This window comes from Rhinolophus ferrumequinum, chromosome 6 (assembly GCF_004115265.2).
Source record: "Rhinolophus ferrumequinum isolate MPI-CBG mRhiFer1 chromosome 6, mRhiFer1_v1.p, whole genome shotgun sequence".
Lineage (NCBI taxonomy): Eukaryota > Metazoa > Chordata > Mammalia > Chiroptera > Rhinolophidae > Rhinolophus > Rhinolophus ferrumequinum.
In genome coordinates this window covers 96,307,077-96,324,244 of record NC_046289.1, presented here as the reverse complement: position 1 = coordinate 96,324,244, position 17,168 = coordinate 96,307,077, and the positions used below count along the sequence as shown (strand labels likewise).

Here is a 17,168-nt window from a genome sequence, read left to right as displayed (position 1 = left end):
CATAGATGGCCCTGGAGGGTGTTGTGCTGAGTGGAGTATATTAGACAGAGAAAGACAGATGCAATGTGATTTCACTTATATGTGGAATCTAAAGAACAAAATTAACAAACAAAACAGAAACAAACTCATAGACACAGAAAACATTTTGATAGTTGCCAGATGGGAGGGGTATTGGGGGGATGCGTGAAAACGGGAAGGGATTAAGAAGTACAAATTGGTTACTACAAAGTAGTCATGGGGATGTAGGGTGTAGCACAGGAATATAGTCGATAATATTGTAATAACTATGTATGGTGTCAGGTGGGTACTAGATTTGTTGTTGTGATAGACGGGATGGGTTGGGGACAGTATGAAAAAGGTGAAGGAATTAAGAAATCCAAATTGGTAGTTACAAAATAGTCATGGGGATGTAAAGCATAGGGAATATAGTCAATAATATGGTAATAACTATGTATAGTGCCAGGTGGGTACTAGACTAGTCAGGGGGAATCATATTTTAAATTGCATAAATGTCTAACCACCATGCTGTACACCTGAAATTAATATAATATTGAATCTCCACTGTATTTGACAAATTTTAAAAGGGGGGCAAGATGAAGGGGAATAAGAGGTCCAATTTCCAGTATAAAGCAGATAAGTCATGGGGATGTAACATACAGCATGGGGAATATAGTCAGTAATATTGTGATAGCGTGGTACAGTGTCAGATGGCTGCTGGACTTATCAGGGTGATCACTTCTTTAGGTCTATAAATGTTGTATAACTATTGCGTATACCTGAAACTACTACAATATTGTATGTTAGCTATATTTTTAATAAAAATCCTTTAAAAAAAATTAGAAGTTTTCACCTACGAATCCCTAATGCTTCGGAGGTACAGTTACATTCACCTCCGAAAAAAAGAGTCCCAGAATAGCTAACTATAGAATGAAACCCCTTTCAGGGGAGACGACTTACTGATTTGTAACTGCATTTTCCATTCACTAAGGATCTTCCCGCCCCAGTTCTGACTCGTTTTCGTATTTTCTTCCCACAGTGACCTTCTGGATCTCCTGTGGCGCCCTGAGGGGTGTCCCAGAAGATGAGAACCTCTTCCTATATAAGTGAAGAGAAGGGCTCCCAGTCACTGTCTTCTAAAGAAACTAAAGAGGAACATACAATAAAATGATAATTCTGACTAAAATAAGGAGGCAAATACACCTTTTTTTTTTTACTAATTGATTAATAAGTTTAATTATAAACATAAAAAAGAACGCATTTTTGGCTTTGAGATCTGACATAAAATAAAGAGGCAAATAACTGGAAATGATCAGCTGAAAGAAGGTAAAAGCAGCTCGTGCTAACCCATGAGCAAACACTGCGTGCTGTGGGCTACAGCAGGGGCCACCATTCCAAGCAAGACCCCAAGATGCAGTGCGAGTTGAAGGCCCAAGCTATCTCTAAAAACTGCTTAGTTCCCAAAGGTTGTTTGGTCATCCTCTATAGGAAATTAACCCTCCCTTTCTCTGGCTTTCCTCCTTTCCTTCCTAACCTGTCACTAGTACGAGAACAGTAGTCAATCATGGTTTGATGCCAAGTCTTTCTAGTTTGTAGGAGAGGGTTATTGTTTGAACATGTTTAACCTACACATTTTCAACCTTCAAGAACATAAAACTGCTAAAATCAACTACAAGCCATTTCTATTTTTGGTCAGTTATCTGCTGTAGGCAAAGCTTCATATAGGAGTTTTTGCTGCGGATCTCTATGACCGCATCCCTGACAAGCTCGATGAACATCTGTGGCCAGAGCTTCTGCAAAGCCTCATTTTTCTTGTTGATTTCTGTGGCTTCCTTCACAAGGTCTTCAATATACATCTGGCAGAATTTCTTTTTTTCCTTTATTTCCTGTTAACAAAAGAAAAATTTGCATTTAATCATAATTAATCCAAAAGCCAAAGCAACGATGAGCTGAACCAGAGAAACTTGAGATAATCTGTTTGGACCGCCACCCGTCAGAGCAGCAGCTCTTCCCGAGGCAGTCTGCACACAGCTCTGCCTGAGTAACGGCAGCCAAGCAGGGGCCCCTACTTCCCCGGCCTTTCCTGCCTCTGCTGACAACGCTGAGACAATGTGCTTCTTCATTGGACTCACTGGATCATGACGACTGTTTCTCCCTTGGTACACATTCTCCTTTTTCAGGTCAGTACTTCAGCTCACACAAGTCAGCTGAACGCACAGATTCATGGCTTCTGGAGGTCAATGTACCAGAGCACTGATACTGACAGTATAATGGGCATGAGGTCAGTTAACAGCCATATACATACCTTAAATGGCCATACTCTGAATTCACTCTGTATTTAAGGAAAGCAAGTAGTGGTACATTACACTGATTTACGTGCCTAGGTCATTTAGACAAAGTAGGGGACAGTGTTCAAAGAGGAAGAGGAAATACGAGTATATACAAGCCTGGGACCCAGAAGTTGGCCTTCCAAAGAAAGTGTCCCCACTCAACTTCTGGGTCTGGTGGTCTGCTCTTGAAAAACCTGGGTTCAAAACCCAGCACTGGAAGTTTGGGACCAAAGAATATTCAAGGACTGGGCCCCAGTTTCATCCCAGAAACTGAAACAAAGCCATTTTGTTTAATGTAAGCATTCAACATTATTTCTGGCTATTGATACTTTTGGGGATCATAAAGGCATAGTGATAGAAAATGTCATAATATATATGGAAAGATCAGTGGACTAGATCAGATAATTAGAATTACAAGGAAATCAACTCCCATCAATGAAGAAGAAAAGAAATAATAAATGTCAATGAGTCCATAGGTTTAACTACTTGGAAATGATCCATTGAAACCTCCAACTCAAATCAGAACACCAAAATAATTTCAAGATGAATTAAAGGGTTAAATTTAAAATATCAACACATATTGACATTAAAATTACACTTAGTAAGATTTATAATGACAAGGAAATACATTATAATGTGAAGTGTAAAAAGAAAAAGAAAAAATGAAATTTTGATAGAGGTTGGGCTATACAAGTGTATGTATTTGTCAAAACTTACATCTAAGATTTGTATTGCATTGTACATAAATTTTACCTCAAAAGAAGAAACTATGGCAAACACTGAACACTACTTCATGATATGCATACTGAATTATTTAAGGAGAAGCATGCTAACATCTGCAATTACTTTAAATGAATTAATAAGGTGGATTTCTGATGTATAGAGGATGGGTAGATGCATAGATATGCGACAAAGCAAGTTAATAGCATAATCTAGGTTTGGGTATATGGGTGTTTATTGTAAAACTCAACTTTGCTGAATGTTTGAAATTTTCATTAAAAAGTTAGAAAAATTATACACAAAACTATTGGAAGAAAATATACTGAAGTGTTATTAAGATAGTCTGTGTTGTGAGAACATGAGTGCTTTTCCCTCTTTCATTCTATTCCTTTTCCAGATTTTCACAATTTTAAAACAACCAAATATGTTTTAGATTCTTGATTAATTAACGTAAGTCAATGATGAGTCTCGATTGTCACTATTCCCTAACAGAGGCATATCTGGGAAATTTTCTTATAACATATAAGATTTTTCTAAATAATTACTCACCATTCAGGGGTCAACATGCTGATTTGCTTTAGCTCATGTGCTAAAAACAACAGGTCATGGGTTGACCTGTCATAAAAATATGTATAGATTGTGATGGGCGATAAATCACAGATGGTTCCAGCTGGCTACTCCTCCGATGAACCATCTCTAGCTCTGAAATATAGCCTGGGACTTAGTCACCTGCACTAAGCTTGTTGATGAGAACATTTAGCTGCTCCCTTTTAACGTAATTCTGGGCTACACAGGGACTACCAGGAGGAAAGACAAGTGAGAATCACCAGAGATCAGTACTAAAATGAGCTTCACTTTACAATGAGTGGTGTATTTATAGAGGACACTTAATGAATGCCTCTCTTGCAGACTTCTAAGTTTCTTAAAACATGATTTTGAATGTAAAAAAATATAAACTTCTCGCAGTAAGACTGGAAAACATTTTACAGCAATTTAGGGATAATAAAAATTTAAAGAATGCTTAAACGATGTGTCTCGTTAAATAATTTATACCTAATACAAATGAACATAAACTTTTCATAATTGGCAGAGTGCAATTTTTGGTCCTTTATAATTTGCTGCTATAGTTTCTTCCATTATTTCTTCATAAACATGTTGATACAGAAATGTATCTGCTATAGTAATTGTGAATTTAGTAACTGTGTTTGAAAGCATTTTTGCTTCATCATTTCTTCCTTCCGCTAAGCCAATGACTCTGCATCTGTTAGTCTGAAACTCATCAGGTATCTGCCAGCATGACTCATCCACCTGTCCAGGATGATACTCGTAAGGACCACATTAGAGATGCTTCTCTTGCCCGGACACGGCAAAGAGCTGATGCTCTTTGAACAATGCTTGTTCCCTTCTCAGATGCTTTTATATCCTTATTTGTTTTTCTATCCCACATTATCCCTGTGTAGTCCATATAGCAAGTTGTTTACAAGTTCAATCCTGATGAGATGAACTCTATACAATATTGTTTATATTATTTCATTGAACTAAAAGTTTGTTGTCATGAAGATGGTTTTGGGGGAAAAAAGTAGGTCAATGGTGGGATTTGTTATAAAGCAATTTTAACTATAATGACAATTGTACTTGGATTTAATCCACATCTCCATTTTATAAATGGGAAACTAAGGTCAACAGAAGTTGAGAGACTTGTTTAGGATTAGACATCATCAGCCAATATTTGCCTAGAGACAACCCTAATCTAGTCCTTGAAGAACTTGCAGTCTAGTTGCAGAGATGGCCTAAACATATGGGAAGTTATTATAACTTAAAAAACTAAACAGTAAATAAGTGCTGCATGGGATATTTAGACAGCAAATATAATCAGTGTTCACATACAACCCCTTTTGCACTGGGTGGCCAGAAAGACTTCAGAAAGGAGTGTGATATACTGGGGAAGAGTCCCAGGTCAGGAAGCGGAAGGCCTGAGTCCTGGAGGCAGCTCAGTTAATAACGTGCCACGTAATCATGAGTAGTCACCTGTTTCCAGTTTTCCTCATCTGTCTAAGAACAGGATTGGGTTCTAAAGTCCCTTTGAGCTCTCTGATTCCAAATCCATCATTAGTCATTTCTAGAATGAGTCAGGAGAATGGATGGCCAATTACCAAGTGACACAGTATACTTGTCATATGTGTCATTGCACGTGCCATACGTATAATGAAAAGGGTCTGCCTTCCTTGATTTGTGAGGAACTCCAATTCATTCTCAACAACTCAGGATGTACAGAGAGAGACTGAGCACTTTGTGCTTCAGGGATTTAAACATTTTTCAAGAAGTGGGGAGGGAGCGTGGTATAAGTGAAGGAATGATGGGTTGTGAGTCCATAGAGTAATTAAGGGACTTGGGCAGGTCTACCAGGTAGTAAGGGGTGGAATCGGGCTCAAACCCAGGTCTCCTAGTGGCCCAGCGTTCTTTCCAAAATATGTGACCTCAGATTCCTTCTTTTCCCTTTAATATTTCTCACAATAGGAGTCAACATTCCCTGTCTTTATTTCTTGCTTATTTACTGCTCAAACTCCTTTAATCGGGACTTTGCTTATGACTCCACTGAAATGATTTCTGTTACATATATATTTAAAAAAACAGCAACAACCAACGACCTTGATTGCCAAGTTTCTTAAATTTTTTTTCTTTCTAGTTTGTGCCCTTAGTGTGTTAGAAAGTCATAGCCTACCCAACCAAGGTCATAAGGATTGTTTTTAAAAGAGAACTTTAAAGTTTTGCTTTTCATACGTGTTTATTTGATCTGTAGTTTATTTTTGCTGTGTGGTGTAAAGTAGGGTTTCCTCAGTACCACTTATTACGCGGTCTTTCCACACTAGTCTGCAAAGCCTGCTCTCTGTATAAAGTTTCCCATAAAGATGCAGTAGTTCTGGTTCTCTATTCTGTCCATGGGTCTGTTAGTCTATTCCTACACTGCCTTCATTCTTACGCCATAAATAATACTTTATATCTAGTAAGGCAAGTTCTCCCACTTTTACTCTTGTGTATTTTAGGTGTATTAGATAATTTATTTTAAAACTTTGCTCTATCAGATAACTTTTATGATCAACTGGTGAAGTTCACAAATAACCCTGTCCAAATTTCGACTAGAACTGCCTTATATTTATGGATGGATTTAGAAAGAAGTGACATTTTTATCATGTAAAAAGTTTCTGTCCATGAACATAAACTCTCTATTTAGCTTTTCTTCAATGTCTTTCAATAAAATTTTATTGAAACCTCCATAAAGGGCTCATACATATTTTATTATTCATTCCCACAATGTTTGTTACAGTGGTAAATTATATATTATTTAAAATTTTCTTTTGAATAAGTAATACAACCTATATTGAATTGCTGATCCATTTTCTAAGAGCTCTTGATAATTTAGAGAGATTATTATTTTTTCAGTTCGTCCCTTGTCTTTGCTTATTTTATTCCCCTGAGGGTCTTTCTCATCCCAATGCTACACATTAATTTCCCATTTCTTGTAAAATATTTTTGTGCTTTCATTATAAACTTTAAAATCTCTGATCCATTTGGAATTTATATCCATTAAGATATAATGTCTGAATCCCACTTTTTTTCTCAGTTCCCCAATTATTCCCAAATAGTTATTGGATCGTACACTTGACTTGTTTGAGATTATTCTTTATCATATAATAAATTCTCTTTTGCATTTAGATGTATACTTGACTTTTCATTCTATTCCATTAGATTATCTCTCCATAACCATCCTGTTTTGATAAGACTTTATAAGATGCCTTAATATCTAGTAGTGCTAGACTTCTCCTCATTGTTTTTCTTTTCTGGAGTTTTTATGGCTATTTATTTATTTTTCCCACAGATACTATAGGATCAACTTGTTTACAAAATACCTTGATGAAAAATTTTTGTATTTTTATTGAGATCATATTATATTTTTAAATTAACTTAAGGAAGGCTGATTTAGTTTGCTTTAGATCCTTCTTATCCAAAACATGGTAGGTTTTCCATTTGCACAAATCTTTTGTGTGCTTCATTAATATTTTAGTTTACTTCATATAGCTCTTGCATATTTATTAGTTAGTTATTACTAGGTATTTTATTTTTTTTGTGTTGCTACTGTGAGTTGGGTCTTTTTTTCCATTACATTTACTTTTTGGTTGTTATTTATATATATGGCAGTTGTTGATTTCTGCTCCATCATGGAATAATGTTCTTACAGCTTTTATAGTTCCCCAATTAATTCTCTTGGGATTCCCAGGTAATCAATAATATTGACGGCAGAGAGTAAGTTCAAGTTTCCAATGATTTCTGTCTCTCGTCTCATCGCTTTGCTTGTTTTGATAAATAATAATGAAGACACTGAACACCCTCGTCTGGGTACTGACTGCAGTGATACATCAGTGTCCTATGGCTTGTGCACCCATCACCTGAAACCTCGTGGCTTAAAACAACACACACCTACATGTCCCAGTTTCCATGCATCAGTCCAGGCATGGCTGAGCTGAACGCTCCGCTCAGGACTTCACGATTCTTCAGTCAAGGTGCTGGCCAGGCTGTGTCATTTTCTGAAACTTGGGGTTTTCTTCTAAGCTTAAGTGGTTGTTGGCAGAATTCACTTCCTTGCAGTTACAGGACTTGAAGTCCCATTTTCTTGATGGCTGTCAGCAGGGGCTGCTCTCTAGAAGCTTCTCACAGTTCTTTGCCATGTGACCATCTCAAAATATGGTGGCTTACTACTTTAAGGCCAGGAGGAGAATCTCTCAGGGAATTCTCGAGTCCTTTTTTAAAGGACTTGCCTGATTTGGTCATGCTCACTCAGTTAACTAATTAGGGATCTTAATTATGTCTGCAAAATTACTTTACACTTGCCATATTTCATTCGTTAAAAGCAGGTCATAGGTTTTACTTGAGCTTAGGGGAGGGTATTATACAAAAGTGTGGCTCCAGGAGGTGGGAATCATGGAGACCATCTTAGTTAGAATTCTACCTACCACCGATGCTAATGTTTCTAGAGTTTCCCCCATCATGCATGCCGTTTACTATCTAATTTCTATTTATCCTATATATTTTTTAAAAATGTAGTGGGTGTTGAATTATGTGAAATGCCTTTTCAATGTCTATAGAAATAAACACAGTTTTTCTCCTTAGACCTATTAATTTACTAATATTGAATCTTTCTTACATACCTAGAATAAACTATACTTAGCTATAATGTTTGTTATTCATTTAATGCTCTGCTGTATTTTGACTGATAACATTTTTAAAGGATTTTTGCACCATTAATATTCTTGCGTATCTGGTCTGGCTTTTCTTTGTCAGTGAAATTGACAGATTTTGGAATCAATGTTATGCTGTATACCTTGAAAAAATGTAAAACTTTTCTTTCTTTTACAGTATTCTTGAAGAATTTAAAAATCATTGGAACTGTCTGTTCCTCAAAGAATTGGTAGATTTTTCTATGAAACTCTTCTTGTTTTGAATGCAGCTCTTTGACATTTTTCTAAATATCTTTTATGGAAAGAACCAACTTCTTTCAGGAAGAGGACTCAAAATCCTGCCAGCATGGCTACCATTTTCTTCTTTTGACAACATCAGGAAGCCTCTATTGGCCAAAGGATTATGTTCAATTCCTTTTGCATAGCCCTCTTACTACCTGCCAGTCTCACTTTTTAACACCATCCACTGCAACATCTGTGCTTCAACAACACGGAACTACTTATAGTTCCTGGCTCTCTCTTTATCTTTTTGTTACTTCCATGCCTTTTATTCACACTGTTATTTGACAAAATTGCCCTTTTCCTCTTTGTTCTATATTTTATCCTTTAAGACCTGTGTCAGGACGCTTCTTCCCTAGAAAGCCTCTCTTGAGCTGGGTTAGCTATCCCCCCTCCACTCTCTTACTATTCTGATTTGTACTTATCCTGGTATGTGTCTATTCTTCCATTAGAATGTAAGATCCATGAAGATAAGGACAGGAACTCCTTATAGTCCAAGTATTATATGTGAAAGGTGCTCAATACGTGATTTTTGAATGAGGGAAGATGTTAAGGTAGAGAGAACTAAGACGAGACAGAGGATTACCTGACTTCAAGTATTTGAAGAGTTTTCATAAGAAAGAGACTTGTTCTCTTTTTGACACAAAGCGGTGCTACGATCATTAAACGAAAGTCATTAGCTTAATACGGGTAAGACTTTCTTCACAATTGGAGTTATTCAGTGATATTCAGCCACATCATGAAGTAGTGACCTTTCTTATACCAGATGAATTGAAAGCAGAATCTGAACATCTTTTAGGATGCTATAAAAAATATCGTTACATTAAGTTTTCAAGTGATTTTCAGCTATAATCCAGAGTCCTGTGGGTTCCAAAGAGATGCTTCATGAATGGGGTTAAGGTGAGGGGAAAGGAAAAGAAAAGAAGATCCCGTTAAGTGAATCTCTGAAGTCCCTCCGTTCCCTCCACAGCAGGAGCTCTGCTGTTTGGCTTTGTTCTTGACATACTGGGTTTCTAGCTACAATATGGTTTGAATACAGAGTCCCATAGCTGTTAAAAAAAAAAAAAATTGAAAATGTTTTCATTTTATATATATTCCTATAGTGCCTTGCACATAAATCATTGATGCTCAATCAATGCTGCCTGATCTCTGTCTCATTCTTTTGCCCCATTCAGTCCCCTGAAAATCTCTTGTAGAATCTAACATTCTATTGTTAATTTGATGACCTGTTTCTTCAGCTTTTTTTCTGAGTTCCATCAAGACATACACTGCATGCTTTCCTCCTTTGTAGCTCAAGCAGCACCCCAGCACTGTATTCCCCCAATAAACCTCTGAACACGTAAAGAAATAAAGAATTGGTTCCAGCTTTTCTGACTAAGTAGCTACAGTGGAAACAGAACAGGTCAAAAATTATATTACATGATTAAGAATACAGAAGTGTATTCTTAGTGTATTCTTAATGGTGTAGGAGAATGGAAGGACTGAATTTAAACATTAAGGACTCAAGCAAAGAGGACGGAAATGTGGCCTCTGCCAGTTTAGCATGAGCTAGTTAAGTCCTCACAGGGAGGCTATATCCCTTTTCATAATTCGGAGAAATGAGGTCTTACTTTGGTCTAGATTTTTGGTACAGATTTCTTTTGAACATTTTTTGTTTTTCTGCAGAAATGAAGATATTGGAACCACGGGCTCTACCTCTGCCTAATGCCTTCGTGCCTACTGTCCCCAGCTTTATATGTATAAGGCTGGCTAACATTCTAGAACAAAACAGGTTATCTTAACTCATTAAGGGAGAAATGTACAACCACCAAGTCCTAAGCCATGAGGGATATATCCAGGCACTAGATTCCAAAAATCAATGGAAGTTTTACCTCTAGCTTTTCATTATAAAAGTCTCTTGTGGTATAATTTAGCATAGCCCGATTTGTGTTTTCTCCTACAAGTCTTTTGCTATCATTATTTTCTTCGTTGACAATACCAGGTTTTTTCCCTTTGGTTTCTTGCAAATACCGGAATTGCTTCTTCCTATAGAAAGACAATAAAGAGATTGAGAGAGTTATTTAACAGATTTATTAAAATATGTCCATTTTTGTTGATTTTAGAGGGGAACATATATTCTTTTGAGTATCTGTTTTATGAATTTGAGTTTATTTGAGCTCAGTTTCAATGCCCCAATTTTTCTACTAACTAAGCTATTCAACCCAAATTCTTTTGTTTCATAACTACCAATCATCAACATAAACTTGTCTCAAGCATTTCTAAGTGAAAAAAAAAAATCTATCTTAAAAAAATCAATGTAAAACTTAAATAATCACAGAGCATAAAACAACCATATTAAAGATGTAGTAGGCCAAACTTTCAAACTCCTTCTATCCCATATTATAAGTCAGTTACCCTCTTATAAATCACACAAACTATTCATAATTCCATTATGCAGTTCAGTAGGATTTCTCATAGCTAGAAAATGGAATAGGATACTGGTTTAAGTTTAGGCAAAATCAAAACAGACAGAAAACCAAAAACTTCCAACTGTTAGCATATCAGGACAAGATTCTAGTAGGAGGTAAATAATGAAACAGGGAGCCTCGTTTGATTATCAAAAAGAACATAAACAGTGCTCATAGTATCACTTACAGATCCATAAGCCTAGAATTCCAGAGGACAGCACCTCATCCTCCATGGAAGTCGCTTTCTGGTTTCCACCACTTAGGGTGTCTATAAACGAAGTGATATTACTACTTTACTGTGAACTGTGAACTCAAGATTGGGAGCAGAAGAGGAATATCGCTTTTAAAGTTTCTTTTTCCAATTTAATACCGTAACACAATCATTTTAGAAATTGTAAGGAGTACAAATTTTGAAAAGGATAGAGAACTAGATAAAAATCACTCATAAATGTATATTTCTGTAACTGTTCACATTCAACATATTTCTTTCTAGGCTTTTTCTATGAATTTTTGTAAAATGTTACGGTCATATTAAACATCCAATTCTGTATATTGCTTTCACTTAATGTTATAAAATAAGCATTTTTCATGTCATTGAAAACCAATAATTTCAACGAATACCTAAAATTCAGTTATGATGTACATCACAATTTACCTAACAAGTCTTTTTATTGGATTATAGGCAGTGTAATATTCTCACATTTATAAAGAAAAAAGTAATAGAGATCTTTACCTGCATTTATCTTCTTTATCAATTTTTAATATTATAAGAGCAATGTAAACATACATTTTATACCACTTTTATTAGTCTTTTCAAATAATCAACCTTTCATTAATTCTGTTTTTAATATCATTTCTTTTCTTTAGCTTTCTTCACAATTATTTTGCTGTTCTTTCTCTAGTTTCTTTAGATTTAATGTTTAGCTCATTCATTTTTAGCCTTTATTCTTTCCTGATATACCCATTTCAAGGCTAAAATGGTTCCAATTATCACCATGTAACTTGATCCCCCAAGTTTCCAAACATGGTATTTTCATTGTCTTTCAGTTCAAGGTAGTTTCAAATTTCCATTATGAAATTGTCTTTAACCTGTGGTTTACTTAGAAATGTTACTTAATTTTCAAATACAAGGGGATTTCCTGGTTAACATTTTGCAATCAAGTTAATGCTTACGTACCTTTTAACAGAGGAACATGGAATCCATTGACATTTGCTTTACAGATAGTATTGGGTCAATTTTTATAAATACTCCATAAATGCTTGAAAAGAATGTACATTCTGCAGTCGTTGGGGGCAATGTTCTCTAAATGTCTATTAACTCAAATTGTTAATCATGTTATTCAACTATTTTATCTTTTTTCTATTAATTGCTCAGAGGTACATTAAAACTTCCCAATGTAATGTGGATTTGTAGTGCTCTCAACTTTTGGCTTAAATGTTTTTAAGGCTATTTTTGTGAGGTAAATGTGTCAAACCTTATGGAAGTATTAGAAAGTTAGTATAGTATTTTTATAAATTTGGAATGATGAACGCCTCCTAAGATACAAATTCATCTTGTTCAGTTTACTAAGAAACTTCATTACAATTTTTGATTGGGAATTTACTAAACTTGTGATTCAATTTGAATGAGTTTGCATGTTTATAATATTAAGTCTCTGAAATCATTAATAGTGCATATCTCTCCATTTCTTAAGATTTCTTTATTATTCCTCATTTCCATTTTATTTCATAGTTACTTTGTGTCAGGTGGATTTCCTGGTGTTTATAGTTTTTATTGCCTCTATAAATAGGATACTTTTTCTAATACTATGTTTTCAGTAGTTTATTATTGTAATGAGGAAATATTAATTATTTTTGTATGTTGAAGTGGTGTCTGGTCTCCTTTTTGCATATTCTGACTAGTTCTAAAAAAAGTTTAATAGTTGAGATCTTGGATTTTCCTCTATAAATGGTTCTTATAAAGAGTCAAATTTTGCTTTTATTGGACAATTGTTCTTTTTTCAATTTCTTATTTCTTTAAAAGTTGTTATCTTTATGAATTTCTTACCTCCATTTTCTTTTACTTCACTTTGGTATTTTCTAGCTTCTTGAATTAAAAGCCTCATTCACTAATTTATAATCTTTCTTGTTTTCTAGTAAGTATATTAAAGATATATAATTTCCTCTCAGTAGAGTGTTCGCCACATCCCACAGGTTTTGACATACACTGTTCTTGTTGTCAAATTCACTTGTATGTGACTTATGATTTTGGTTTTACTTATTCTTTAACCGAAAAATGTTAAAGTATTTTCTAAAATCCTTTTTTAAAAAAGAAAGCAATAATTATAAGAAAAAGAAGAGCAACAACAAAAATAAAGCAGACCAAAAGTCAAACAGATAATTCAAGCAGTATGCATAGACACACGAGTGAAAAGTGAGCTTCTACACACATTGGCACCCTAGTGTCATCAATTCAACTCCTAGAGACAATCATTTAAAAAACAATTTAAATTACACAAGGCTATCTCTGAAATATATGCCCCATTTCTCACAAATTACAGCATATTATACAATCATTCTATGTCTTGGATTTTTACTTTCTAAGATATCCTAGAGACTGTTTCATATCAGAAACTCTAATAATTTTTAGAGCTACAAGTAATTGGTCCTCTATTAATGGACATTTAATGAGCTTTCATATTTTTGCTATTACAAACACTGGCTGCAATGAAAATCCTTGGACATACACATTTGTGCTCATGTAAAAAAACATTATCTCTAGAATATTCCGTTACATGAAATCACTAAGTTAAAACACATGTACCTAACAACAACTTGTTACGTATTGCTAAATTATGGCGAAAAAGAGTTGTATCAACGTTCCTCAACACCAATAGTGTATACGAATCCTATTTCATCATGCTGTACGTTATCAAACCTTTATTCTGCCTCCACAGCGTTACTTCATTGTTTTAAAATTTTCATGCCCATAACTTTGATTGAGGTCAAACATCTTTTTTTAAGTTTAAAGTCATTTGTATTTTGTTTTCTGGGAACTTGCTTCTGTTTATTTGCTTTTCCAATTCCAACTGGATAAGTTTTTGGCTAATTATTTTATGATTTTATGATATTATAATTAGAGAAAGTGATTTGTATCAGTATGGCTTTTGGGATGTAAAGAGATTTTCTTTGAGCTTAATATATATTCAATTTTTTTCAAACATTTCTTAGGTGTTTGAATAGGTTTTTTTTGTGTTTTTTTCTGAATTGGAAATAGGCTATGGGAATAAAATTCTAAATATATTTATTTGATAAAATGTTTAAATGAGTTATTGAAATCCTCAATATTCTTTTTTATTTTGGCTTATTTGATCCATTAATCAAAGAGATTAATATATTTACCATAATAACTATGAAATTTTCAATGTATACTTGTATTTGTTGACATATTTAGAAGCTGTGATCTTGGTTACATTAAGTTAAAAATTATTATCTTTTTTGGTGGATTGTAGTTTTTGATTTCATCAATTGTATTATCACTAGTATTAATAGTCCCATATTTATTTGTTGTGGTTGGCATTTGCCTGTTATATATTTTCCATCCCTTTATTTTCAACCTTTATGTACTGCTTTCTTTAGGGATAGCTCTCAAAAACAACATGTAACTCAAATTTTTACCCAATCTGAAAGCTATTCTCTATTAATAGGAGAATCTCATTCATTAATATTTATTGTGATAACTGACATGTTTTCATTTTTCTTTCCTTTCTTCTTTTTTCCTTCCCTTCCTGCTTTTTTGTTTTTTACTTTTAGAAATTATACATCTAATTTTTTTTCTAATGGTAGCATTTAAAATTTTAAAACACACAGTTAAACATACTTTTTTTCATCAATTTGTGGTGTTAATTAATACTTATTATTTCTCTCAATCCAGGAAAGAAACTTAGCAAACTTTAACTTCCTTTCTCTTAGGATTTTCCTGGATTTTTATCTTCATGTTATTAAATTTGTTTTACATCAGGCAGTGATTTTTTTCCACACAACTATAATTTTTGCTCATTTCTTTCCACACATTCATTTCTTGAATCCATTGTTTCATATTTCCTGACTCACTCTTCATTTTGTAGTGGTACCTCCCTCAGTATTTGTTTCTCAGAGTGGTTCTGTGGGTTTCTATGGGATTTAGATTCCACCAATGACACACTTGGCTAAGATCTGAAATCAGAACTGAGCTAATTGGGGAAGTAGGAACACCACACATGATACCCGTTTTGTTGGTGTAAATTATAGCAGGACGGCATGGCTCTGGAGTCAGGCTCTGGGGCAGGGACTGGGAACTTTCTGATCTCCAGTAGAGGTAAAGTGGTATAATCCTGGAGCTCGCAGTTCAGACAACAATCTGCTGATCACCCAGCTCCATGATTGTAGCAAAGGTGGCAGTTGCCTTGGTGGGCTGGTTCTGTGGTATCATGCCGGGAGTCCTCTCCAGGCTCAGTCTAGCGACTGCTTCTCCAACCCTTCTAATGATTTTGTAGATAACTAACTCCTTGTATGTAAGTTATTTCCTACTTACTCTAGCCTGAATTCTCTTATCTATAATTGAATCATGACTGACAGACCATCCTTGGCTTTTCTCCCTCCATCCATGACACCTCCTGTCAGTGAATGTGTTCCTTCAGGTATACCTCTTCTAGATATTTTTAAAATTATCCTCTTCTCCACCCTCACCATTTTAGTTCATTTTAGTTCATTTTAGTTCATTTTAGTTCAGGCCCTCATAATCTCTCTCTGGGACTATAGACCAGCCTCTTGATTGGTCTCCATTCCTTCACCTCTGTCTGTCCAAATGGCAGCCATTCTAGAACATAAATCTAACCACACAATTATTTTGCCATGTTTTCACTTTTGTTTTGCATGGATTGCAAGACTTTTCAAATCAAACCACAATCTTTTTAGCTTCATTTCCTATCACTATTTGCAATCACCCCATCGTCCAATTATACTGAACTATTTACAGACCTGCCTTTGCAGATCTTTCTCCTGAAATAATCCTACTGATTCCTATAGAACTAGATAAAATGTTACCTCCTTTGTGACACCTTCCCAATGTTCTTCCAAAATGCTGTCAGTCCCTCTTTTAGCATCTGAAACATTATAATTGCTTACGTATATCTTTAACTTACTAGCTTGTAAGCCAAACAAGAGTAAGAACTTTGTCTTACTCATCTTTATATCCCCAACACTTTGAATAGGGCCAGCCACAAAACAAATTTAGGATAAATGTTTATGGGATGTATAAATGGCAGTTAAGAGGTGTGTGGGATTTATCCCTTTTTCTAGTGAAAGAATAATTCTATAAAAATTATAGAAATTAAAGGTTACCTGGCATCACCCAGAATTGAAATCACACGGTATTGGGGTAACTCAGAAGATGCTACGTGTGCTAGGATTCCAAATAGCCTTTCAGCCATTATCATATCATTCTGTGTCACCTGAAGAGATACAATGCAGATGGGTCAAAAATGACACTGTCTCTTAGCTTGATACAATTAACATAATTCCAATAAAATGTCCAGATTTTAGTATGTTCTTTTTAGTCCAGGAAAGTACCTTCTCCTGAGCTGTAAGTAGAGGGTTCTCATTGATATTTACCTTTCTTCCCTGAGCTTAATTAGAATGAAGACATACAAATGTGGCTCATGGTGATGAAGTATGACTAGAAGTAGATGAGTTATCTCTGACTTCGAAGCTATGTTTTCTGAGTATTATACTGAGGCCCCTTAAATTCTTAATGAATTTTTGCAGAAATCCTATAGCTTCTTGGAGTAGAACGATGTAGGAGGGAAAATTCCCATATGTCAATGTAAATAGATTCATTTTAATGTTTCAAAGGTAAGTCAAGGTGTTGTTCAGACCTTGCTCCTATAAGGATAATTTCATTCCTGCCTGAAAGATGGGACATTGGATTAGCAAGGACATTCCTGTTTGTTATGAAGTTATGTCCATCTTCCACACTACAAGGAATAACTCATCACAGGTACTCCCTGTGAGGGCTCATTCCTATGTTAACCAAGAAAATACTAAAAGCTAAAAGCAACACTTGGATTAATATCTGGGCATTTTCTTCAACAGATAATAGGGTTGCTTGCATTTTACATACTATTAGTTTGTCTATACAATTC

The 17,168-nt window shown here is 34.9% G+C and overlaps 1 protein-coding gene across 4 annotated transcripts in view; it reads right to left on the bottom strand.

Moving 5' to 3' along the window:
• Window positions 1-1,183: 1,183 nt before the first annotated feature.
• The window catches only part of LRRC49 (leucine rich repeat containing 49), a 135,782-nt gene continuing 119,797 nt past the window's right edge, over window positions 1,184-17,168 (bottom strand). Inside the window, exons 14-16 of one of the 4 annotated variants that reach the window (XM_033109440.1) lie at window positions 16,369-16,478; window positions 10,432-10,585; window positions 1,184-1,883 (exon numbers count right to left, since the gene is read on the bottom strand). In XM_033109440.1, coding sequence (XP_032965331.1) covers window positions 1,680-1,883; window positions 10,432-10,585; window positions 16,369-16,478 — 468 coding nt within the window. In that variant the 3' untranslated portion in view covers window positions 1,184-1,679. The remainder of the gene's footprint in view (window positions 1,884-10,431; window positions 10,586-16,368; window positions 16,479-17,168) is intronic. The other 3 variants (XM_033109436.1, XM_033109438.1, XM_033109439.1) reach the window with 3 other exon arrangements.